The sequence below is a fragment of the Plecotus auritus genome (assembly GCF_963455305.1).
Source record: "Plecotus auritus genome assembly, chromosome: 5".
NCBI classification, from domain to species: domain Eukaryota; kingdom Metazoa; phylum Chordata; class Mammalia; order Chiroptera; family Vespertilionidae; genus Plecotus; species Plecotus auritus.
The window spans coordinates 176,570,210-176,596,904 of NC_137776.1; the positions used below are offsets into that span (position 1 = coordinate 176,570,210).

The following is a 26,695-nucleotide window of genomic DNA, read 5'->3' on the forward strand; positions in this document are numbered from 1 at the left end:
GTGTTCTTTAGCCTGTATTATCTGGCTCGGGTGAAGGTACAAATGCCAGACCTGCCCAGGACCACTTGCCTGAGGTGGGATGGAGGTGGCAACAGAACCCTGCACTAGAACCTATCCCAGCAGCTCCTCTCAAGCACCAGGTCACGGATCTCTCCTCAAAAGCAGAGAGAAGGACTCACCTCTGCCAGATACAGGACACAGAATTTCAGGTCTTCCGAAGGACCTTTGGGAACAAAAAGTAAGACTTGCATTAGAATTGGCTACTGTCTCAGCAGTTTGTTCAAGCACAGTCTCACCCAGAGGGCTGTGTGGTACTTCCTGGAGAAAGAGAAAGAAGCAGGCCCAGGAGACAGGGAAATCTCTGGAGCAAATGCCATTTAGGAACTAGCAGGTTGAGACACAACTGGACGGCCTCTGCCTGCAGGTCAGCCTGACTGGAGGAATGCTGGGATCGCACTCCCACGAGGCAGCCAGGAGCCCGCTTTGGGCATCAAACAGCCAGGTTCAGGGAGCTATCATCCATCCCAGGAGGCCTCTTCCTTTCCATGCCGCTGGGAGGGAGGGAGCCCTGATAAGAAATCTGTCATGTTTAAGGACCCCATCATTTCCAAGCTTCTGCCAGCTCTTTGTGTTGCTGAGGGTGGAAACAAAAGGAGCTGGTTTCTTTTGTTTAAAACACACTGGGATGTTTCCTTGACTTTCCAGAGCAGACCTTAGTGCCAAGGGAGAAACAAAGAGGTCTAAGTAAAAAAATAACAGAAATTTGGGTTTAGAAGCTGGCACTGAGAGAAGAGAAGGCTCCATATAGCAGGGAGGGGACGCCCAGGATTTGGGAGCCTCAGGGACACAGGAGGCCGAGGTTGGGGGAATGCAGCCTAGGACACATTCCCGATGATGAGGGACAGCTGATGATTGCCTTGACCACATTTCCGTGCTGTGACACCCCACCACCGCCCTCCCGCAAGACCCCAACCCTTCACTGAAGTCTACTCTGCCTCATAGCCTTGAGCTGGCAGCGCTTGGAGGGAAAGACAGAATGGGGGCAGTGCTCAGCATGGCTCAGCGCCTCCGAAAAGGATGACGCGCCTCCAGAGCCAAGGGTGCCAGCAAGGAGCTGCAGCTGTGGGAGAGCAGGCTGCAAGGTGGCTGACCCAGGAGGGACCACAGTCCCACCAGAAACCCTTCTGAACCTTAGATTGAGCTCTGGACTCTCCAGAGGGTGGAAATGGGGTGAGCATAAAGGAAAAGGACAGGGACGTTTGGGTTTCTATGCTCCAAATGCTTTTGCCATGCTGAAATGTAACAAGAAGCCATTTGGTTCCTGGGTGGGCCTTGCTTCCCACTAATGAATGTGTGGGTCTGTTAGGAGGATCCCCAGCCAGGGGCTGAGTAGGGCCCAGAGGGGCTTTCCCACCCAGGTCTGACCCCACTGTCATTTCCCGAAGTTCTCTCAGGCCTGGACTGGGATCCCAAACTCGGCCATTCACCAAGGCCTGTCCACCCTGCGAGACAAGCCAAGAGGGTTATTGTGTCCATTTTCCAGATGCAGAAACTGAGGCCCAGGGAGGGAACACAACTTGTACACGGCATACAGTAAGAAAGTGAGAGCTGAGATCTGAACCCAGGACTACCTGCCTCCAAAGCCTGTGTTCTGACCACTATGTCACACTTCTGCCCCCAAACCAGGTTACTTCTCTGTTATTCCACAGGCCGTGTGCTCCCGAGGTGGAAATGCCCCCCTTCCTCCACTCGCCCTGGCAGCCAGCACTGAGGTAGACTCTGAGGATGTGCTCAGAAAATGTCACCGACTAAATTTCTCTCCAAACATTCCAGTGGCCGGGACCTCAGCGGCTGAGCTTTCAAGACTGGGCACCTGGCTCCCCAGGGTGGATACAGAGCCCAAGAATCAGCTAGACATTTGCAGGCCGTCCTGAGAGAACAGAGCAGGCCAGGAAGACACACTGTGGGCGGGACGCTGGCCGCCCGGGGAGGCAGAAACACAAAGAGCCGCAAAGTCAGTGGGTGGCAGAAGCAGGAAGAGACCACAATGGGCCCTGGCTGACCGGAGATGTCCCAATTGTTAGCGCCAGCTCTCCGCCTGTTCCCATTACACTGCGATGCAGCCCCGCTGAAGCTTGGGGAACGCTGGACAGGAGGGCAGGCGAGTAAGAAGCTCCCCAGCCCCCAAGCTGAGGCAGTGCTTCCGGTCTCCTTTCAGTCATTCATTCGTTCACCCAACAAACATTCCTTGAGCACCCACAATGTTCTGGGCCCCCATGCTAGATGCTGGGAATGTGCTTTTGCAGCGGAGATAAGCACCCTTCAGACAAGTCATCCAAGGGAGTCGTTGGTCCCTAAGTGGGGCTGATTCTCCCCGGCCAGGGGGGCAACCCTCAGCAGTCCCAGCCCGCAGAAAAAGCTGGGTGTGTTCCTTGTTTACCATCTTCTCTGCCCCAAATTGAACTCTTCACACATGTTGATTTTGAAAGAAACAGGAAACCTAGGAGTGTGCGCGATGTTAATTGTTCCTGCAACAGAAGCTCCAGCTGAGCCCCAAATGCATCTCTTAAAAGCCTCACTCAGGCCCTTGCCTCCGCAGCGGGTCTCTGGGGGCACCAGGGAGGCGGGCAGGAAATCGGGCGCCAGAGTTCGGGACACTGGGTCCTGCAGCTCCAGCTCAGACTGCAGAAGGGGTCACTGGACTCTGAGAACCCCAGGCAGGACCCACAAGGCTGTCTCAGGGGAGGGAGGAGGCGAGGGCTCTGCCAAAGCCTGGAAAGAAATATAAGCAACGGAATGTGCACCTTGAGTGCTCAGTGTCACAGCCATTTCCGTTGCTCTCAGCAGCTCGTGGGCTCCCTGGAGAGCCATGTTCAGTGTTTGCTCGCCGACACTGCTGGAAAAGGGCAAGGCAATCTGTCTGCTCCAAACCATCTGCTCAGCAGACCCAGGGCAGGCATGCAAGCACACATGTGCACACACATGCATACACACATACACACCTCCCATGCCAATCCAAATGAGCTCTAATAGCCTGGCCATCTCTCCTGAGGAGTGCTGGCCTTGGCCACCCTCAGCTTGCCATCTGCAGGGAGAGGGTGTGGTCTCCAGCCTTGAGGAAGCCAGGCCTGCACGAGGCTGGAGCTCACATGGGCTCAGCGTCTGAAAAGTACCACCTACATGACCATCCGCCACCCAGTGGAGGACGGAGCTCACCCAGCCTCAAACTTCAAACCTTGGGTGGGGGGGCTTCAGGTGGGGAAGATCCAACCAATTTCCAGTCAAGGCCCCCTGAGGGGTGGAAGCTGGACATATGGGCACTGTCTAGCTTCCAACAGCCACCTCAGGGTCTGTTGGGGCACATCGGGGCTGGGAGGGGACACAAAGGACTGGCCCAAGAAGCCCAGAACATAGAAAGAGCCAGCTGAAGTCACAAGGCACATCAGCAGCAAAGCGGAGCCCTGACCCCAAACTCACAGCGGCTACCTTTGGCTCTTCCACTGCCCTCGTCGCTCCCATCCCAACCCCTACGCAAAGCACAGCCAGTCTGAGCCCCCCTTCTTTTCCCTCCCTCCTTTCCCAGAGGAGGAGCACTGTCACCCAATAAGAGTTCGGTTCTATAATCCATCAGCCCATGTTTCCAAGCTACTGCCCCCCAGTACTCCTCACAGCTGAGCTGTCTAAGCTGGGGTTGAGCAGATGCGTGAAGGAAGAGACTGTACTGCGTGTGTGTGTGTGTGTGTGTGTGTGTAGGGGGTGGGAGGGACTTGACAATGGGCATGTAGGGGAAGCTGGTGAGAGGGAGGGAGGAAAGGGCAGAGCAGCAGGAAACCAAGGGCAGTAGCTCTCAGCTCCCATGAGAGCTCCCTGCAATGCCAGGGTCTGAGTTGAACTTGCTCCGAGGGCTGCTCCTCCCCACCGACCTTGGTCAGGGGAGCCCGCCCCGAGGAAGGGGTGGCCTCTGAGCGAGGTGACTTGCTGTTTCCCCTCAGTGGCGGCCCGGGTCAATGGGCAGGAGGAAGGCAGAGGCAGAGAAGAAGTTGTAAGACTTCCTGTGGGGTGGCGGGAGTGGAGGTTCTCACAGTGCCTGGTGTCTGAGGAGGAAGGCCAGCAGGGGCTGAGCACACAGGTTGGGTTGCAAACAGGCAGGAAGTTTTCCTGGAGCAAAACCCATCAAAACAGAATTCTTTCGCAGGGTAATATTTTCCTCCCTGCCCCTGTCACCCACACTCCAACAGGTCTGTTGTTGTTTTCATAATCTGGGAGAGGAAATCAAGCCCCTTTCAGCGGAGACCTCAGGCGCCAAACCAAACCGCTCAGCAGATACTCCCAGCTGGCTTCCCGCCGATGGAAAGTTTAGGGTAGAGGTTCACTCCACACTCCCCTGTGCCCCTGCTTACAAGCCCCAGGCCACGTTTGTCCCAAAGCAATAAAGCAGAACGGGGAAGGGGCAGTGGTCTCTTGCCCCGGATACGTGTGGTGAGTGCGGTGACAAGTAGCATTTACTGGGCACCTAGTGGGTCCGGCACTTTACACATATGACCTGATTTACTCTTCACAGCAACCATCTGAAATACTATTGGTCTCCCACATTCACACATAAGGAAACAGGCCCAGAGTGGTTAAGTAACTTGCCCAAGGTCACACAGGCGGTGAGGGGCAGGGCCAAGATCTGAACATAGATCCAAGTCCAGAGCTCTTCCCCCTTCAATCCGTAGCCTCCCTAAACATCCCTGGAACAGAAACCTCCCACAAAGGTCGGGTATACAGGGAGGCTTGCCAACCTAGAATAAAATGCCAGGGTGTGAGAGCCCTCCAGCCCGTGGGCCGGACCTCACCACACATGTCGTGCCCCATTGATAGCTGGCAGCTCAGCACCAGAGGGGCTGGACCCAAACTGAGCATCCAGGCTGCCCGGAGCAGTGGCCCTGGGGCAGGTGGGGAGAGGGCCCAGGGCACGTTGGGCATAAACTGACCTTCCTGCAGCTTCACACTCTGGAGGTAGAGGGGGTTCCTCAGGACGTTGCAGCGGCCCGGCTCGTCCTCCTTGGTGAAGAGCAGCAGGTCCGAATAGGCAAACAGTGTCACCTGCGTCAGGCGAGAGCAATCAGAACAGGCTCTTCAGCCGTCCCAGAGGCCAGGAGCCACGACCTCCCTAAAGGCCCGGGGAAGGAATCCTTGTCTTCTTAGGCAGAACCAGGAGCAGATCCAATGTGGCCTCGACCAAGGGCAGAGACCTGACCTGGAGTCAAGACCGCCCCTTTGCCCTGCAGTTTGCTACAGCTCCACTCCTCACAGTAGGAGAACATAGAACGAAAAAGCCCAGCTTCACCGTCTCTGGCAGATGGCCCCTGCAAGCCTCGCCACAGCCTGACGCTGCACAGGCCCACAGCTCTGTCCAAGAGCCCTGGAACCTCCAGCCCTTGGCTTAGAGCTGTCCTTGAGCTGCAGGATGTCCTGCATCTGCTTGTATTCTCCTCTAAACATCTGGCCGAGAGCACTGGACTTGCACTGAGAAGTCATGAGGCTCTCTCCCCTAAGAAGTCATGAAAACTTGGTCAAGGCTCCTGTGTTTTCTCATCTGCACAAACAGGGGCAGAGCCCCTGCCCGGCTCCCTCACAAGCTCTGAGCAGACGGTGAACTGAAGCACGGTGCAACGTGAGGTACTATTACCAAATTCCTTGGCAGGAATTTTAACTGCAGTTATACGCAATCAGTTTAAGAAGAAGTCAGTTACTTATACTCCAATACAGACATGCGCATAACTTTTATCTCTTTCCTGCACTAGCTGCTCCAAAAATAAAGGAGAAGGCTATTTTTAGACATTCTAGGTAAACCAACAGGCATGCTCAGCATATTTTTGTGCTGCGAAAGTCCACTTGAGCTCTAGCTGGTTTGGCTCAGTGGATAGAGCGTCAGCCTGCGGACTGAAGGGTTCCAGGTTCGATTCCAGTTAAGGGCATGTACCTTGGTTGCGGGCACATGCCCAGTAGGGGGTGTGCAGGAGGCAGCTGATCGATGTTTCTCTCTCATCGATGTTTCTAACTTTCTATCCCTCTCCCTTCCTGTCTGTAAAAATCAATAAAATATATTTTTTTAAAAAAAGTCCACTTGATCCTCTAATGCCACAAAAGATTATGCTGCTCTTTGTTGTGTCAATCCTGCAGTGGCCTCTAGTCAAGAGCAATAATTTCCAATTTTAGATCATTCAAAGAAAACAGATCATGATTAATTATGTGAACTTCCCTTGGAGGTGTCACAATCGGACGCTTCATCTCTTCTGAAGTAAGAAGAGCCTGCCAGCAGGGCCTGGCATGTGCTACTAAGGGCCACAGTGAGTGTGCGTGCTGGATTGTCACTGAAATTTTAGAAGCCAGCAGGTTGACATTTAGCTATCAGACCGTTAAAGATGACCTAACAACTGTACCTCTGAGACTACCCTTTAGAAACATTTACAAGGCTATACAGTAAGAACCCATAAGGATGTTTTCAGCCATATTTTTGTAATAAGAAAAGGATATAAACTGAGGTTGAAGAAGGTGAAGGGAGTCTACGGTGACAGGAGACTAGACTTTGAGTGGTGAGCACACAATGCAATAGACAGGGTGTGTCATAGAATGGTACACTTGAAACTTATATAGCCTTATAACCAATGGCACACCAATAAATTTAAAAGCACATAAACTACTGGGAGTGGGGATGATATAAAAACAAAGAATAAAATAAATAAGATAAGGGTAAAAAAAAAAAAAAAAAGAGCATAAGTGCCCATCAAGAGAAGATGGATAAAATAAATTATGCTACCTTCACATGGTAGAATTTTATGCAATGACTAAAAGGATAAAGTAGAGCTATGTAGACAGAAGCTGAAATCTGTCAAAATAGTGCCATGTGTAAAAATACCAAGAGGATAATCCAATTTGGTGAGACAAAACTCTAAATCAGTCTATACTGAACATTTTTTGAATGTCTAACATGCCACACTCTTCACTCTGGAGAGTGGATTTTACTTCATACATTTCTGCTTAATTGCATTTTTGTGCAATGAAAATCTGTTACGTTTATAATTTAAAAACATATATAAATATTTTTCAGAGAGCCACTCAGCTTCTTGAGCATAGCAGAAACACAGAGGTCTGAGGGAATCTGGGCCACAGAGTCCACAGGAGGCATCCTTGGGCAAGAGGTTCTCAGGGGCTCTGGCTCCTATAATAGGACCACACATGAGGGTCCTGGAATCCTGAGCTGGGAGGGGTCCTGGCGATGATGCTATCTAACCCCCTTCCCACCACAGCCCTGCCCCAACACAGCCCATCAAAAGCCTCCATTTGTTAAGCACTTATATTTCTGCTCCGTGGATCCGCACTTGTAAATAACATCATTGCCCTCAGTTATAGCGATGAGGACCCTGCAGCTCAGAGAAGTTAATAAGTGACACAGCAGGGACCATTGCCCAGGTCTGGATGGCCCTGAAGCGCTCACCATACAGAGAGGTAGCAATATGCCTACAGTCATCCTGTCCCTGAATGTGAAAGAATCCAAGCAGGGACCCCAAAAAGAGGAGCAAAGGAGACTGGGAAAAAATGAAATTAAGGGAGGGGAAGAAAATGATCCGAGAATTCAGAGGGATTTGAAGGGTTGGTTGTCTGAGGAGAGAGCTTCAAAGTCCAAACAGTGAAAAGAAGAAGGCTCTAAACACCCAACACAGGCAAACCGCCAGGCTCCCCCGCCCACTCAAAGGGAACCTGGTAGTCACCTGTGGACCCACTGGGAAGCTGGCGGGGGAAGGATTGGAGAAGACAGTCTGTTAGGAGCCTATAAAGTCAAAAAATGGCCCAGGCCAGAAAGAACTGGATAGAGGGTAACTGCCCATGGGCAAGGTACAAAAAGCCCCAGGCTGCTCCCCTGGCCCCGATCCCCAGAGCTGGAAATGTGGTCTAGACAGGAAGTGATTAAGGCATGAACGAAGAATTTCCCCAAAGGTCGGGTCAGGGAAAGGACAGAGCTGGCACACAGTGAAAGGCAGGGCAGAGGAGCAAGCGTGCCAGGGGAGGCAGGTGGGCCCCTCTCCCATCTCACCAGAATCCTGCGGACTTGGCTCCGGCAGAAGCCGCAGCGGCCCACAGTGGAGTGATGCCCATCTCCATGGCCCTATTACCTGCTGCCTACCCGGTGTCTTCCCACATTTTCTCCAGAGACACATCTGTTTTCCCAAAGGGTCAAGGGCTGAGGGATTGCTTAGGGAATCATTGCAACTTGGAGGGTCACTTCTCCCAAGTAACCTAACCCAGCCTCCTCCAGGAATCTGGTCTAGGGGCAGGGTTTGCAGAGAGAACCTTGGTGCCTTAGTTAATGGTAAACTCGGTGAGTCAGTGTGTAAATTGAGGGTGTGTCTGTGTTGGACCCTGTAGTACTCCTGGAAGCTCCAGCACAGGCCCTGGCTACACTGTCGACACTCAGTACCTATTGTTTGAATGTATAAATCAGATTACTCCATTATGCTGATTTGATCTCACGGCACGTTAATGAAGTCTGTGACTTCCGGGAGCGGGTGTGAGGAGGGCAGTTCAGGGTGTGGGTCTGGATCAGCTCACAGACATGAGCAAACAGGAGCATGCTCAGAGCAGAGGCGGGACCAAGAACCAAGGGGGAATATCCGGGAATAAAGATTCCTGTTGAGCCTAACGGAAAAATTTCTACAGTTTAGCACTCTCCATGAAAAAAAACAAAACACAACAACTATGTTTGCAGGGACCACCTCTGCAGACTCAACAATTGGCTAGAAAACCAGCTGGACGTCACAGGGAAGCGATCAGAATGATGACTCCTGAGGACTAACCAGCATTGCGATTCTACGAACTTACTCAAGCCCCTCTTGGACTGGCTTATATTTTGGGCCTGAATAACAGATGCCAAGACGCACACATTTGCTTCCTAGCATAATTCAAGAAAAACAAATACATTTATTTTACTTGTCTTCAAATGGCCTCTTTCAATCTCCAAAAGGGAGTCTTCTTGGGTCTAAGGCTCCAAAGATCCACTAGCAAAGAACTTTGGAACAGGCTGCAATCAGGCTGTGACTTCAGCTTGTGTTTGCTAGTTTGATTTTAAACCAACAAGCCAGAGGCAGCACGGGATTGTGGGAAGCACTGCTGAGCCAGAGATCTGAGTGCTAAACCTGGCTCCATCCCTTACAGCCTTAAGATCCAATTAATCTCACTGGAGCCTCTGTTTCCTCATCTATAGAGTGGGGACAGCGTGCCTCTCCTGGGGTGCTATAAGAATTAACTGAGATCTGGTATGTGAAATGCACGCACAGGGAGGGTAACATAAGTGCTCAGTGTTTGCAGACTTCATGGTCAGTGGACAAACACAAGAGCAAATTTAGACGCATGTATGTATTTCAGGGCAGCTGCCATTTCTAAGTGCCTTCTTTGAAATCTTAGGAGTTTGTAGTCCCACCTCACTTTCTGACCCTGGTCACCTGACTTAGCTCTCCCACACCCTTCTTCACCAAGCACAGTTCCAGGTGACTTATTCCTAAAATTCAAATCCCGCTCAATACTAGTAGATGGGGTTTTACTCCCATGAAGGCAACTCAGAAGATATGCCAAGGTTCTTAAGGAAGTTCCCCAAGAAGAGGTCTAGAAATGTAGTGAGTAATGCCAGTGCGGTAGAAATAAGCTTGCAGTCTCCCCAGGGAGCGCCTTTGAAAGCGATGATGCTCATTTGGAATAGATGAGCTATGGTCTGCTTGTTAAAGAAAAAAACACAAAAGCAGCCTCCTGCTTTAGCCACAATTACACATAATGTCCCAGAATGCTGGGCTGAAAGGGCCCTTAGACAACAGCTGCCTCAAACACACACAATCCCACTGCTGAGATGAGAAGACCAAGGAAGAAGTCCAGCAGCAGAACGGGAGCTGGCTATTTGCTTCCTGCCTCCAACTTTCCTGATCTTTCCACACTTCCCCAAGCTGTCACTCAACCCAGCCAGCCATGCTGCCAGTGTTGAGTCAGAGCCTGATCTGCAGCAAGCCCCCTGCCCTTTCTTTCAGGCTCCCAGGTAGCCTTGAAGATCCCAGGGCTCCGACCTCTGTGCCCCGGTTGGTTTAAGCTCACAGGACTGAGCTGAAACCTGGCCAGCTCTGGGGATTGTGTGGGTGAGTGAAATTCCCTGAGTCAGATATCAGCAGGGGCCAGCTCCCAGGACGGGTGGCATGTTCTCCATCCCCAAGCCTCTGTTGGCAGAGCTAAAGCCCAGGAGAAATTTCAGACTTATCCCTTAGGAGAGGATTTGGGATTTGGGTTAATACAGACCCACAAAACCTGCATAACTGATGCTCCTTTAAAAATTCCCTTTGGCTGACAGCTTTCATCTTCTCACCTACAGAGCCATTCATCACACCTGGAGGAATGGCCACCTCTTCTGTTCCTTAGAGGAACTTAGGACAAACAGTGGGGTGTCTTCAGGGGCTGGGAAAACTTTCTCACCATCAAAGGTGGACTAAACAGCTTTGAGAGTTAGTGAGTTCCTTATCGGTGGAAATGCACAAGAAAAAGTTTGGTCACCGTTTGGTAAGGAGGGCGTGGAGGGGGGTGGAAGACTTTTCAGGTATTTTCTACCCTGAGATTGTACAATTCTAAGGAAGACAGAAAAGTTAGGGGCCTGGAGAATGGCCCAGGAAGCCCCCCCAGGGCACCCCACCTGGGAACGGCGTCAGCCTTACCTCGGCAGCCTTGTTCCTCCCCTCGTACAGCAGCAGCTCCTCTGACAACAGGAGGGTCCGGGCAGGGTTACAGAGATCTAAAGGCTGAAAACAAGAGTGGGCAGTTCAAAGAGGCCTGATGGAGATGGTTGGAGGTAAGGGGGTCACAGCTTGACAAAGCCAGACACAGAAAAGTGCCAGCCCTGCCCGCTCCCCAAGAACCCACACGCCCCCTCATACGCAGATGGAAACAGAAAGACAAATGCTCTGGTCCTGGGCGGAACTGTAGCTGCCACCTTCACCATCAGCCCTCACTGCGAAAGCTGCAGTCTCTGGCAGGAAGTCCAACCACACATTGCAGTCCTCCCTGCCCCCCGCTCCTCCACTGCACTGAGCTCCTGGGACTTCCCAGGCCCCACACTCCCCCATCTGTCCTGCTCATGCCTCACGGGATGGTCCCTGCTGCTAGGTCCAGGCTCTCAGGATACCGAACTGGACCAGATTTGGTCACTTGAGTCCCTTCAAAGCCAGGCCAGCCCCTGCTCTACATTCATGACACACTGAAGTGCACTGGCTTCTTCTCGGCCATCAGTTCCCAGGAACCACTTCTCACCCAAACCTCTTACCCTACCCCATCACCCTGCTCCGTCCCTGCCCAGCTCAGGGAGAGCTCCCTAAGCTCTGGATGAGCCTGCAGGACTTATCCTCATGAATGCATATTTATAACACGGCTTCCAGGCACCTGACACCAAGCAAGGTGCTGGAGGAAAGAGAATGAGGCCAATGTCAACGGCACACGACAACCTGGATGGATCTTACAAACGTGTGAAGCAAAGGAAGCAGGGCCCCCAAAAAATGCATGCGATATGGTTTCATTAAAGAACATTCAAAAAGAGGCCAAATCAAATACATTATTTAGGAAAGCACACATAGATGGTAAAACTAATGAGAAGCAAGGAAATGATTGTCATAATGTGGGGCTAGAGGGTACGTCTGCTGGGAAGGCGGGCATTCTGATTGAGGAGAGATCAAGTGGCCTCTGGAGTGGCGGCAAGGATGGATTCTTCATCTTAGCGCACACCTGCTTTAGAATTATTTGTTCAACTGTGCATTTAAGTGTTGTGCCATTGTTTGGTACGTGTATTTTATAATGTTAAAATTTTCAAAACTTTTTAAAAACTCGTTTTAGTTCTTTTGTAAACATTTAAAAATGAAAACAGAAAATAACCCCTGTGAATGCCAAGACCTTTGTGGTTACATCCCAAGAAACAGAGGAGACCAAGAGAAAGGCCAAGGGCGGCCCTCCTGATGGAGTTGTCTGGGAGAGACATGTCACCTGCCAGAGGTCGGGGCGCCCTAAGCAGTGTGTCTAAGACCCACTAGACAGTGACAGAACTTGAACTAGAATCAGATGCCAGGAAGGCCAGAGAAGGAAACAGTGGTAAGAAATGAAGCCCTTGGGACACTGTCACCTCTAAGCTGCTGACAAGAGGATAAACTAATCAAGTCGTTATGGATAGCAATTTGTCCATCTGTATAAAGGGCCTTTCAGAAGTTTATGGCCTGTGACTCAGTCATTGCACTCCTAGGAATCTCTTCCAAGGAAAACAATCAGAGCGGCAAGTCATGCCCAAGGATTTTCCTCGCAGGGTTATTTATAATAAGAAGTAGACATAACATAAGTGTCTGCATGGAGAACCGGTTAAATAAATAGGGTACATCCATATAATACAACAGTGTGCAGCCACTACAAAACACAGGTTCGAAGAGTATTTAATGATGTGGGAAATGTTTGTGCAATTTTCATTTTAAAAAAAAGCAACAGGAGGAATCTCAGAGGGAAGGTGGGGGGGTGGTGATTAACCAGAGAACTTATATGCATATATGCATAACCCATGGACACAGATAATAGTGTGGTGAAGGCCTGGGGGGCAGGGGTGGGTGGAGAGAACCAATGGGGGGAAGAAGGAGGGCAGCTGTAATACTTTCAACAATAAAGATAAAATTTTAAGTAAATAAATAAATGAGCAACAGGATATAAAATGTACAGTAAGACCTGTTTGGTGTGTGTTTTATTTTTTTTCAATGTGTATATGTCCACAGCAAGGACACCTAAATGCTCACACTGGTTATGTCTTGGTGGTGAAATAAAGGTTTGGAAACGGGGAGGAAGTGAGGGAAGAGAAGGGAGATTTAAGTGAATCTCAGGCCACCCGCTACTACTGGCCAGCCGTGTTTGCTTAGACTGAAGAGAACAGACAAGATGTCAGACCTCAAGGTCTGGACATTCCCAAATAATGAACCACTGGATGGGCCAGCAAGCAGAAGCCCAGCACAGCAGGCCTGTGACCGCACAACAAGTGTCGGGAGTGTGCCTGGCCTGGCCCCAGAGAAAGGGAGGTTGGAGGGAAGCAAGGAGGGGACCCCCTTGTTTGTGGGCTCCCCTACCCCAACTCTTCTGTTCTCCCTCTTAAAGACCTGTGCTCCCTCCGTATCACCCCCAGAATCCTGAGCACCTGAAACAATTTGTCTTTCCCTAAAGGGGGAAATGAGGCACCATCCCCGAGTCCTGGGGTCAGGGACCCTCTTCTTTCTCACCTCCCCCTGAGGGAGTGCTTGTGACCAGTCACCAGCTCACCTGAACAAAGATGGGGAACACCAGGACCTTGGGAGCCAGAGTGACGTAGGTGCCATAGCTTGAGTGTGGGGTGTGTGGCCTCATGACTGAGCAGTTCTGGTAGTTCCCGTGGCCCTTCATGGTCTGCACCGTCTTCATCAGCCGAGACTTCTTCCCCAGGCCCGTATAGGACTTCCCTTTACTGGGACTCCCTGATTCTGTAGAACAGAGATGGGGGGCCGTGAGGCATTCCCATTACCCGTGCAAAGGCATCCCTTCTGCAGAAATAGGGAACAGACTGGGTCCACAGCCATCTGCTGTGAGCATCTGCTACATGCCAGGCCCTGTGCAAGGTGTTGAGACTATAGGGAGGCCTCAGAAGGGCCTCCAGGAGTTCCCTCGCCATCTATGAGAGACGTAAATAAGATGTAAATAAGATGTAAAACTGACATGTAAATAAGCATTCCCATGGTGAGCACAGAGCTGGGAACCACCCACTGTGACGGGGATGCAGATCCCATCTGGTGACCCAGGGCCCACATCAGACCTATCGGTTTGGCCTGGTACTTATAAAAATCAGGAAATCGCTCATATTTCAAAAACCAGATCTGACCTCACCAGGCCCACAGTCCCACGCAGAACCATCACTTGGGGCACAGCAGTGAGTGCCCAGGGGGCAGAGCACCTGCTCTCCGCTTTCCACCATCCCCACCACCCCCTGCACACACCCAGCTCAGCGCACCCAGTCCATCGCCTCCCAGGTCCCGGGGGCAAAGGGTCTAGAGATCCAGTCTCTGCGGTGGCAGCGGAAACAGTGGGCTTGCCCCGGATGTACTGAGATGCAGTCTCTATCCGTCAAGGGAGCTGGGGCGGCCGGGCTCACCTAAGTCAGTCTAGAATGAGGAGTGGCACCTGCTGCCCCAGTTCTCGGGGAAGAGCACCCTCTGCTTACTGGCTGGGTGACCTTCGGCAGCTCACTTCCCCCTCAGAGTCTTGGTTGCCTCAACTCTAACGACAGTACCAAGCTCACTGGGTTGCTGTGAGGATTAAATGAGATGCTCCAAGTAAAGCCCCTAGAACAGTGCCTGGGACCTATAGGTGTGCAATTAAAGCTGCTGACTTGGGGTTCTTGCAGCTGTGATTCCTCCACACGGAAAAGCAGGTTAACCAGGTGCCTCAGGGACTCTGGGAATCCTGGGCTTTGTCACAGCCAGGAGGTCCTCCCAGCTGTGCCACCAACTCACAAGTTATTCTAATCAGAAAAGGGGGAGAACAAGGGTGGGGCAAGGGGGTGGGGGAGAGACACTGTCAGGAAGGAGAGCAGAAGACTGCAGGGGGTTCCTCTTTAAAAAGACAGCGCTGGGCACACACCCTCACCCTGAACAGCAGTGGCCCACAGGACTTTACCATGTCCTATCCAACGGGCAGAGGAGCAAAACACAGAGTACCTAAAATGTCAGGGATTCTAGGACGCAAGCGGGCAGGAGGCAAACCCTGGAGCATGCAGGCTCCATACAGTCCTGGCCCCTCCAAGTGTTCCTGCTGCCAGCTGGGCACCTGACCAGACTTCCTTGACCTGCATGTCCCGGGGTCAAGGTCTCCTTCCACCACCCCCAGTCTTGGAAGCCAGAGAGTGAACAGGTGGCCTGACCCCGCTACATCTCGGGGAAGCTCCCCACCAACGCGAGGTCCACGGCCTCAGAGGAAAAACTCAGCTCAGAAGGTTTCACACTTGCTTCCTACGCCCACCGCACACCCCTGCTCCCAAGCGAGGTGAGAAAAACAAGTCGACACCTCCCCCACAAGTGACCACCTATCCCTGCTGTATCTTGGGGCAGCACTCAAACCATCATCACTTAAACCACTTCCTGACTCTTCGGGGAGGGGCTTAGAGAAGAGTAGAAAGAGCCTGAGTCCAGGACAGGGGTGGGGGTGGAGGGGACAGACATCTGCCCCGGGGCCGGGTCCAAGCTGCAAGATCCCTGGCCCCTTTGCTGGAAGAACCCGTCCTGTACTAGACTTATCAGGGGATCATTTGGTAAGTTTTATAAATGTCTATCCACTGTACTGTACACCTGAAACCAATGTACTATTGAATGTCAACTGCAATTGAACAAAAATAAAACTTGAAAGAGAACCCATCCTGTGTCTCTCAGGATTTCAGTTGGACAAGATACCTGAACATGAGCACGGGCTTCCCCAGAACCCCTTCTCTGAGGTACCTTCCCCCTCTGAGCCAGTTATCCCCACCGCAAAGTGGGGATTGTACGGGCTATTGCCTTGCCTGTCCCAGGGCCAGTGTGGGGGCACACAGGAGAGACCTGATGGGGAAGGGCTTGGTGAATGGTACCAAATGTGAGTGCACAAGGGGCTATTACAAACCCCAAACCAACAGATAATCCACCCACCAGGGCTGGCATTAGGACAGGACTGCTGGGCCTGAAACATACTGTGACTGGGGTGACAGGGGCAGCCTGGAACTAGACTTCACACAGGCAAGCCGAGACCAGGGAAGGCAAACCACAAAGGACTGCCAAGCAGGGGGCTGAGGCAAAACGGACCGAAATTAAAGAACGGTACCCTTTGCTGGTCTGGCCCCGGGCCCTCTCCCGTGCCCCCTGCCCCCGCCCCCCGTCTCAGCTGTTTAAAAGGATGCATCTCTTCCCTTCCCCAGCCCAGCTGCACAGGGCAGACACAGAACCTTTGCTCGGCCTTGGAGAGTCACGAATAAGCCGTTTGGCACACACCTCTGCCTTCAGGTGGAAAGCGTTTGCTCAGCTCCGTTTTATGGATGAGGCTACTGAGGCCTGGATGGTTGAGTGACTTGCCCAAGGTCATTTGGCCAATAAATGGTACATGGCAGGATCAACCAACCTATGTGGCTGTCCTGCCTTCGAGGCCCCTCTCCACACACCCCAGATAATGTGTGGCAAGTGGGCATAGCTCTCCAAACTGGGTTTTGAAGTATCTTTCTAAAAAAAATCTAGATTGCAACCCAGATACTGAGCTCTGTGAAGGCAAGCTACTTGACTTCCCTCCTGCTACCTCTGACCACCTCCATGTCACCCTTTTTGGCTCTAACACCTGCTTCACGGACCAAACACAGTGGTTACTCGGCTTTGCTCCTGGCAGCCATCCCACCCCGGCAGTGGTGAATCTGAGGCTGGGCCGCCTTCACAGGGCAGGGGACAAACCTGAGGGTCACAGCAGCCCAGGGGAACATGCCAACCACAAGTGGGCAGGCACCCCAGGCCTCACAAGGGCACCAGACCCCATTCAACACAGGATGGTTCAATCCTCCCTCCCGAAAGGAGGTCGGTCAGGCAGCCCAGCCAGAGGTGGGGACAGAAGCAGGCACCCGGTGACAGCCTTAGCGTCTGGAGAACCCTCAGTGTGTCTAAAGGAAGCTCTGTGCCCTGGTTCCATGCCTTCCTCCGAACCCCAGGACTTGGAGCTATGAAGACTCAATGCCTGGTAAAGAGCAAAGACGTTCTTGGAGACCAAAAGGATGTTTATTATGAAGGAAGGTCAAGTTCTTCATGTAATGCATTCAGAAAGTTACTGTCATTACTAACATCATCATCATTGCCTTCCTTGTCCCTCCCCCACAGCTGAGATGCCTGTGCCCTACCCGGGCCCCTAAGTACTGTATTCTCAGAGGGGAATCGCAATGTGGACACAGGCTGGGAGGAGAGTAGGGTGACTCGGAGGCAACTCTCAGGCTGAGAAGGAACCAATTTCCAACCACTAGCCCACCACAGGCAACTCGCCTCTGCAGCCTCCCTCTATGGCCAGTCTGCAAACCCCTAGAGGCAACCGGAGCCACTCTCCTTCAGTCAGCTGAGTACAGAAATCCTACTGACCACTGCCCTCGGTCACATGTCTGCGCTGGACACACAAATGAGCCGGCCCAGGCCCTGCCCTTAATGAAGTCACCATTTAGCAGCGGCATCTCCACTCTAACCTAATGTACCGACTAAAAGCTTTGGTAAAACTCAGATTGAGTCACTATCAGACTCCTCTCTAGAAGGAACACAGATTCATTTCCGCCAGAAGAGGCCCAAGTACCCAAATGCCCCTGCCTGGAGAGAATAAAGATGTCCATCAGCAGCACGGAGCCTGCCGGGAGCCCCTTCCCCACAGCCCCCCACCCCTGAAAGGCACAGGCATCCTTCCAAGTAGCCGCTCTAAGCAAGCATCATCTTCACACTGCTGATGGAGGGGATGGAAGGCTCAAGGGCAAGTGGCTGGGAGAAGGCCACTCTCAAGGAAGAAGGTCAAAGGGCATTCTGCGGGCACTAGAGGAAGGGCTCAGGCATGCCCAAGGTAGGCATCACAAACCACCTGGCAAGGAATTGATTTTGAGCCCCGCTTCTCTCCCTGGCCCTTAAGAAATAGGGCCAGGGTTTGAAGGCCAAAGGAGAGGAATCATTCAAACAGCAGAGACATTTGCACTTCAAAAACAGCTACCCTCTGTGTAGCACCTCTCCGTATACAGGCTACTACCCACAACCACTACCTTCTTTAACTCTCCCACAGCCCTCTGAGGTGGAAATTATCAGTCCCATTTTATAGACAAAGAAACTGAGGCTCAGTGAGGGCACATGAGTTGATCAAAGTCACACATCTAGAACTCCAATTTGAGACCATCCGGCTCCAAATTCCATGCCTCCCTTCCATGCAGACCTGACCATGCTGCCTACAGCACCTAACATATATTGGTTGCTTAGTAAAAATGGGATGAATCTCAATTGAATGCCCAAATCCCATACACCATCTCTTAGACAAGATCCCCCCTTCTTCCTCCTTAAGCAGACTCCAAGGCAGAAAGACACTGGGGTTCCATGTGGGAGAAAATGCACACGAGGAAACAGAATCTGCATCAACATGGGGGGGGATCTTGACCCTGTTGAGAAGGCCTCCAACCTCAGAGGAGGAGGCTGGGCCTGGCCTCCCGGCTGACTTCGCAATCTCTCAAGGGCTCGGAGGGCACAGCAGCGGAGGACCAACTCACCTTCGGGGATGGCATCCTCCTGGTACACAGGCCGCAGCAGCTGCAAGGCAAAGACAGGAGGACCACCTCAGCCCCGGGAACAGGGCAGGACAACCCGGCAGGCTGCTCACCCCAGCGGGGGATGGGGAGGGAACACCTCAGGGCACTAGGGAAAACCGCAGTCCACTACCAAGCTGAGAGGGGCTTGGAAACAAATCCCGAAACCTCCAGAATATTAGAGATGAACAGGCTCTAGCTGTCAACAAGTCTAATCCCTTGGCCAAGTCCGAACCTTCCTTGAAGGCAGCTTGTTCCAAACAATGTTCCATGGAACATTGGCACTGAGCGATGCTAACACCCCTGCCACGGGGTGCACCCTCAGGGGAGTCTGGGAAATGCTGAGGGAAACAAGGTTAACCCCCCGTCTCCATCGCAGGGTGACCAGAGCAGGCTCCCATGGGCTAGTATGCATGGGGATATGGCTCAAACTTAAGAACACTTTTCCCCCAAAAGTATCTCATGGGGGTAATGTTTTGGGGCGCAGACTTCCTCATCCCACCCTGCCGTCATGTACTGTCTGCTTTCACACCTTTAGTGACTGGGAACTCACCACCCACCACCCACAGCAGCCCATCCCATTGTGGAACCGTGCAGGCTGGCACAAAGCTCTTCCTTCTGAGGAGCAATCTTCTCCCCTGTGACATCCCCTGGTTCTGTGTCTGTGCCCTGAGGCCACAAAGACCCACCTGCTCTCTCCACCCAGAACAGCCATGCAGCAGCGGAACTAACCCACACTCCCATCCCCTTGCAGGCTCCTCCCCACATAATTTTGAGTCTTTTCCTGGCCTCACACAGGGACCCATGCCCTTCACCTTCCCCGAACCAGCTGTCCATACCTGGCTCCCAGGGTTCAGCGGGGCCAGGATGATGTAGTTGGGGTCGGTGGGGGCAGTGGCACGGGACAGCGCCGGCAGGGTATGCTGGCCCCCGCGCTTGGCCACCTCGGTGTAGCGCTCCCAGCCTCCGAGCAGCAGCCCATCTGAGCTGTCACATACCAGGTGGCAGCTGTGGCGCTGCTCAGGCCGAGCCTGGGCCCCATGGGTGCAGTTCTTCTCCCGCTTGTTGGGGGGCAACTGGAGGTCATGCGCTGACTTGCAGGACGCCCGCCGCAGGACCCCACCATCCGGTCCTGGCTTGACTTGGGGGACCAGGCGCCACACGAGCAGGATGATCTCACTGGGGCAGCTCCTGGAAAGGGGGGTCACATAGAGAAGTTGAGTCTGGGGGAGACCAAAGTCAGCTGGGGCAAGGGCCTGCAGGGGCAGAGAGGAAGAGCACGGGAGGGGGAGAAGCCCCTAACGTCAGGGCAGGAAGGGGGATAAGAGACCACGTAAAACAGAGATAACACAGGGTTCCTCCTAGGACAGTGCTCGGCAAACTCATTAGTCAACAGAGCCAAATATCAACAGTACAACGATTGAAATTTCTTTTGCGAGCCCAAAACCGACTTCGGCGCATGGGCCACGAAGTTTCCATCGCACTGTACGTGCACGCCCGCACGTGGTATTTTGTGGAAGAGCCACACTCAAGGGGCCAAAGAGCCCCACGTGGCTCGCGAGCCGCAGTTTGCCGACCACTGTCCTAGGACAACTCTAATGGACTGGCAGAGGCTGAGAAGGATGCTGAGGCCAAGGCCAGGTTAAAAAAGAAAGAGTACCAAATTCAATTAGTGACGTCTGTGGGCCAAATATAAGCCAGCAGGAGCAAGCAAACACCTGTGCGTCCATACCCAGTCATTTTGGAAGCAGACCAGCGATGGGCCATGAGGGTTCTACCCCCAAACATTTTCGAGAGTACTTTTTTTAAACTGGGCAATTGACACATTTGCAACATCTACACACCCTTTAAAAACAATGGGCTTAGCTGTGAGGTGGCAGAAATAATTAGCTCAAGTAGAAAGCCACCCCCTGGAACCAGAGGGTTGGTTTGAGAGCTCCTGACCTGCTGTTTGCTCTGAGCCCGCACCTCCCATTTGCAGGCTGAGAAACGGATTCCCTGAGGGGCAGAGTGAATCGCTGACGGCTGGGCAAAGGAGGGAAGGATAAGGCCCCGGGCCAGGGCTGGGGAGGGGAGGCGTGCCACCAGCTGGGCCTCAGGCAGTCCCCGGACCCTCTCACCGAATCTCGTGGGCCAGCTCCACGCATTTCCAATGCTCCACGGGCCTCTCGTTCAGCTGTAGCACAGTGTCCAGCTGCTGCAGCCCTGCCCTGTCTGCCGGGCCCCCTGCAGGGACAAAGAAAGGACACTCAAGGGCTCCTCAAGCCCACAACCCGCTGGAAGGACCTGGGGTCCACTGCTTCCCCAGTGACCTAGGACAAGGACTGCCACTCTGTTTCTTCATCTGTGAAATGAGGGGTCGACTGTGGTGGCTCCCGGGGATCTTAGAGGAACACACCCTCGCCTAGTCACACTTCTCTGCTATCTATCCTTCTAGCCAGTCCCACCCCATGCCCCAGGGCCTCCCACCCCCTGAGAACCCTTCCTTGTTACCAGGCTCACACGCTTCATTCACTCCTTCCGCACTGTTCATCAAGTGCCAACCCTGTGCCCGACCCCATGCAGGCACGGGGGTCACCCAGGTCACTGAGCATCGGCTTCTCCTCCTGAGATGCTCACTCTGTGATTAGGAGAAATCCTTTCTTTATGAAAAATAGGAAGGGAATGCCTATGTTTCAGTGCTAATCAGGCTTGGAATCGGATAAAATACCAATTCCTAAACAGAGTTCAGAAATGACTCATGTTCCCCATGCAGCCATTATTGAAAATATAGGCTTAGTTCCTGTTTGAAATGCTTGGGAAGCCAAAAATGTAAAAACCTATTTTCATTTTGATAAAAACACACACACAAAAAAAGAGTGGGTATATTTTCATAAGCCTCCATTTTATCTGTGGTCATTTAAAAATATTATTCTTTTCGTTTTGAAAAATGAGGACACATGTTGCTCCACTCTGGGGCGCCCCTTACATTCCACGGTCTTGTTCGCAAAGCCCACGTGCATGGCGGGAGAATGGGGCTGCATCACCCAAGACACTCACTTACCCGAATCCACCGCCTGGACGCGGACCGGAGAGTCACAGCAGATGGTGAAGCCGAAGCCATCCTTCCCCCTCGGGATGGTGATCTAGGACACAGCCCCGCCCAGTTACTCCCAGGAGCCGACCCAAGGTCAGGAAGCCCACAGGCCCCACCCCAGAGCCACCCTCCTCTCTAACTGGAGCCCAAAAAGAGGCTGGCCAGCCTCTCACCACCCCTGTCTCGGCCCAGGCATCTTGACCACTGGGTTGTGGGCCAAGCAGGAAAGCTGGGAGCTCAGGCTGATGCGGAGGCGGGGATGGAGAGAGCCTTGGAAGGGCAAACCTCGCCTTCCTCGGCCCGACTACATGCAGCCCTTTCCCAAAGGCCCACTGGACCTGCACGTCTGCACTTGGCCTGTGACCCACTGCCTGCGTGGTCCCTTTCTCCTTTCCAGAAACAAAGCCAACCTGGGCGCTGCCTTCCCAGAGAATAGGAGGAGGAAGACAGGGACACATGCACTCACACCCTCAAGGGCTGGGGTTCTCGGGGCAGTCCCTCGCCAGAACTCGAGGCATCCAATGAGGGCTCCCAGGTGAGGGGGCAGGTGAGGACACAGTCAGGCCTCCCCCTGAACCTGAACTGGCCACTGACCTCACTGTGCCTGCTGAGGCCCGTTTGCCCATGTGCCCGTGTGCACGGCAGCTCCACAACCCCTCCTTGCAGAAGCTCCCTGGGTGGGCTGCGCCATGGGGATGCTCTTTATAAGGCAGCTGTTCAGTTCCTGGTGCAGGCCAGGCTCTGCTGAGGTGCGGGGCAGGAGGCCTGGGTCTCTGGCTCCCAGAGAGACACGAGGGCACACAAATCTTTCCAACGCAAAGCAGGACATGACAAGCATCGTAGCAAAACACGAAGGCCGAGCTGGGAGTGGCTCTTTGTGCTTGGCTTCACGCACCGCAGGAACGCAGCAAGTGCGAAGTTAATGAGGACAGCCCAGCAGCAGCCCACTGGCAGCGGGGAGTTGGGGGGCGGGGGGGCGCGGTGCAGTACAGTCTGCTGACTCAATTCAGTTCAGTCTTGCTGTGCTCCCCCATCCCTGCTCCCCCAATTAGGCTTTGGGCGGAGTGCAGAAGGCCCAGCCTGGCCCACCCCAAAGTGATTCCAAGCTGCTGGGAACAGGTGCATGAAAGCAACAGAAAACAGGCTCCAGGGGGCTCCAAGAGACCCCCTGGAAGTGGACGTGGAGTGGGCCCTGGCGAGGCACAGGGAGGAGGTCCCAGGCGGGAAGAAGCCAGCTCAGCAAGCCTGGAAAGGTCAGGGCTGCCCGCTTGTCAGGAGTCCCTTCAAGGCTAGGGGCCTGGCATTCACCTGCCAGCTGTCCCCAAGGTCAGGCGTGAGGAAGGGGAGGGCCAGGGGCTCAGGGTGACCAAGGCCCTTGGAAGCTGCCAGGAGGCCCCTGAGGCTCTGCTTCCCACCAGCCCTGGGACTGGATTCAAAGTGAGTTTTTAAAACAGGAAATCTGACAGACAAGGGGATGGGGGAGGGGGGCAGGAAAATACCCTGTTCCCATAAGAATTCTGGGAAAACACGCAGCTAAGACAGGAAGAGAAAAAAATGGAAAGAAAGAAAGAAAAACAAACGCTGGAGTGAGTGCGGAAAGCCCAGGCCCAGGCGGAGGGACGCTGTCAGGAGCCTGGTCCACTCCATACGCCCAGGGATCTTAGGGGCCTGGCGGCTCACCCTCAGCCCAAACCCAAGCAGAAGCTGGGGTTCCAAAGTCTTCCCTAGTCCTACCCCACAAGGGCCACAGCCTCGCTGGCCTCGGTGCAGGCTCCGGACACAGATCCTAGCCCCGTGGGCATGGTGCTGACCATTAGGGACTGGCTCCAGAGTGGACTCTGGAGTTGAACTATGTGCTCCAGCAAAACAGCCTCCCACATCCACACCCTGGTCTCCTCATCCAGGTGGCACTGTGGACTGGAGCTCCTTCTGCCTTCCTACACACCAGCCTAAGTAGAACAAGCCGGCTCCCTGGTCCAAGCCAGCTGGGGGTGGGGAAGGCTGGGAAGAGGAGAGGGTATGAGGAAGCAAAGGGTGGGACCAAGCGAAGGAAACAGAATTATTCTCTGGCCATCGTGCGCACTGGCCACATTGAAAAGACGCGGCTCAAAGAACCTGATCCTCACTGCAGCCCTGAGTGGAATGCAGGGCTGGTTTAACACGCCCATTTTAAAGAGAAAGAAAGTGAAGCCTCCAGCTCTCAGTCCTCCTCTCTGACCTCAGGCCTCAGGGTCAGGAGGTAAGGAGAGCAGCCCCGCCCTGACTCCGGGACCTCGGTGGCTCCTGGCAGAGGCCGTCCTTCCTGGAGGTGGTCCTTGCTCTTTCCTGTCTGGGGCAGGAACTGCCACTGCTCCGGGATCTCACCCATGGCCGCACCTCCCTCGGCCCTCCTGCCTGGTTTCTGGTCCCCTTCCATGCCTGGACTTCATCTCCAGCTGCCACCACCCATTGAATATACCCGGTGCTGTGGCAGGCGCTACACACAACATTCCATTTATTATTCTCCCAGCATCATCCCTGGGCATTATCATCCCTTTCCACCGACGGGGAGACTGAGACTCAGGGAGGAAAAGTGACGTGCTCAAGGGCCACAGCTGAAGAAGGGCAGAGCTGGATTTGAACCCAAGCCTGACAGAAAGCTGGTGCTCTCAATGCTGCACTGGTTACTAACGCAGGCTTGTCCTGAACTTGAGCCCCAGAGCCCCAGGCCCAGCCCACACTCATGCCTGGCCCCATTGTGACTGCAATGTGCCTGTAGTCCCAAGGTGACCAAGGACTTCTTGACCTCCCATCTAGTGCCCTCGCGGCCTCACCACTCCACCGCCCCGGTGTGGCAGGGGCCACTCTGCCTGGCTCCAGGAGGGTGGGAGGGCAGGGTGGGGCCGTGCAGGGAGGGAGGGCTAAAGGGAGAACCTGTGGGTCTCTGGCTGTGGGGCCGCCGAGCAGGAGACCCCTCTGGGTATCTCCCTTGGACCTCAGGCTGCCTGCCCAGAGGAGTCAAGACCCAGGTTTCAGTCTGTGCATTAGAACACACAAAGGGACTTTTCTATACGTACACAATCAGAACCATTTCTTAGCTCCCATTCCCAAAATCTGGACATCCCTTGCCTGGACCCTCCCTGAACCCATGGCTTTTTTATATATATAAGGAAAAATGTCCATCACAGTTCCAGAAGAGGCTCAGAGACTAACGGATCATCCTAAGACTGGAGGCTGAGAGGCCAGACCCTCTCGGTGAACTTGGGCTCCAGAGCCAGAGGACTCCGGATCCGCCTCAAGGTATCAGTGGGGAGGAAAATCATGCGTGCATGTCCATGGGTGAGCATGTACAAGAAAAATCGTATGTGCCTACATAAACAGAAACATCCTATCTCACATACAAGCGCGCACTGACACAGGCAGAAACAGTCACACACACACACACACAATGCAGGACAGGCACTGCTGTCCATCGGAAGTAGGGAAAGTTCGCAAAAATACAAAGTTAGCAAAAAAACACTGCTCAGCAATTTAGCCACTTCCATTCTCAGGCTTGGGACGCTTTTTTAACAACCACGCTCCCACAAAATAAGAAAACAGAAAATCAATCAATAATCTCATGAGGGACACCACCCAGCCACTGGTTAGGACAGCATCGAGCTGGACCCCGTCCGCCCCTAGAGAGAGGGGCAGTGGACAAAGGCTGGGTCTCAGGTCCAGCTCCTGCCTCTGTCCTCCCCCTAAATCAAAACGAACCTGCAAGGCACAGGAGGGGACAAGGACGGCCATGAGGGGAGAGAAGTCCTGCCAGGCTAAGCCCCCAGCCCTGACCCCCAATGACACCCCATGCCGCCCCTCAAAGGGCCGGGCACCCACCTGGCGGTAGCGGCGCTCCGAGCACACCTTGCAGAGCCCATTGAAGCGGTTCATGGCTGCAGGTCCTGCTCCGCTGCTGCCCCATGAAAACCCAGCTCTCCCCCCAGCAGTAGGAGCCCGCACTGCGCCCCGTCAGCCTGGCATGACCGCCCTGGAAGCCCGCCCCGCAGAAGAATGGCAGGAAATCACCTCTCACCTCCCCAAGCCCTGTCTGTGCTGTGTGCCTCTGCATGATAAGCCCGAAGGCTTCCTGAAACCTCAGAATGACAAGGAAGAGGGAGAGTTTTATATTAAAATTCCTGTCAACTAGTTAGTATTCCCCGGGCCCGGCGGGGAGAGGGCGCCTTTGTTCTGGCTGCATTCTCCGCCATGGGCCACTGTGTGATCGCAGTGTTCTCACAAACACCCCTGGCCACAGGAGAGTCCAGGCAGAAAACACGGCCCACTCTGCACCAGTGCTGCCTCTCCCTGCAAATCCCAGGGTCCCCGCCGCAAAGCCAGGGGACCAACCCAGCCTACAGAATCGAAGCACGGCTCAGGGGGTTGCACCCTCAGGTGTACCAGCTCACACAGGGAACATGAGACATTTGGAGTCTGAGGACCTGCCTGCCTCTCAGCAGCTACTCAAAAGCCAGTTTCCTCACCCTAGTAAGCGGGCTGCTTTCAGGTCTGATTGGCCCATAAAGGCAAATTGGGGAGGGTTTCCAATCACCAGCTGACCCAGCCTCCTCATTTTACCCATGAAGAAGCGGAGGCCTGGAGCAGTCAAGGTCACACAGCTGGGTAGGATGGAGCTGGGACCAAAACTCCATTCTTGTTCCCTGTCTTGTAGCACAGTACCTGGTGAGCCGACACCCGCCTCAGGGTCCCTGGGGAAACCACCCACCCACCCACATCCTGGATGCCAGGGAGTGTCCCTTCATCCAGCCCAGCTTTGGTTGTCATGACAGTGGACAGGTCACCCAGGTTCCTGGGCCTCCATCTCCCCATCCACACAATGGACAAGTTGAACAGGTGACTTTGGCGGCGGGGGGGGGGGGGGAGGGCGCGGCGGCTCTTGCCCACCCCAACAAAGCCTCCAACAATCACGCCCACTTGGCTGAGTCCTACAGACAACTTCGAGTGTGCACGCCCAGGAAAATCAAAGGCGCCTCGGAACAATGCGCCCTGGGCTCAGGCCTGTGTGCAGAAGCAGGACTGTCCCAAGCCACCTGGAAACCTGCAGTGTTGGTGTCCCTGTGGCCCCCACAGATCACCAGCGAGGCTCCCTGCTCACTGCCCTCTGTGACCAGCAAGTACAGAGAGAGGGAGAGAGGTCATTGCAGGTCCCCCACGGAAGCTAGAAGACAGCTTTAAAGTACTAACAAAGCCATATAGAAAACGGTTAA

The 26,695-nt window shown here is 53.7% G+C and overlaps 1 protein-coding gene across 4 annotated transcripts in view; it reads right to left on the reverse strand.

The window, feature by feature from the left end:
* Positions 1–26,695, reverse strand: part of RGS3 (regulator of G protein signaling 3) — a gene marked incomplete at its 5' end in the record, with an annotated part of 121,755 nt that overhangs the window by 62,367 nt on the left and 32,693 nt on the right. For 2 of the 4 annotated variants that reach the window (XM_080671387.1, XM_080671388.1), the window contains 9 exons: positions 180–223; positions 4,977–5,088; positions 10,731–10,814; positions 13,348–13,544; positions 18,341–18,380; positions 19,216–19,567; positions 20,497–20,602; positions 21,420–21,501; positions 25,308–25,432. In XM_080671387.1, coding sequence (XP_080527513.1) covers positions 180–223; positions 4,977–5,088; positions 10,731–10,814; positions 13,348–13,544; positions 18,341–18,380; positions 19,216–19,567; positions 20,497–20,602; positions 21,420–21,501; positions 25,308–25,361 — 1,071 coding nt within the window. Of the gene's footprint in view, positions 1–179; positions 224–4,976; positions 5,089–10,730; positions 10,815–13,347; positions 13,545–18,340; positions 18,381–19,215; positions 19,568–20,496; positions 20,603–21,419; positions 21,502–25,307; positions 25,433–26,695 lie in introns of those variants that run through there. The other 2 variants (XM_080671390.1, XM_080671391.1) reach the window with 1 other exon arrangement.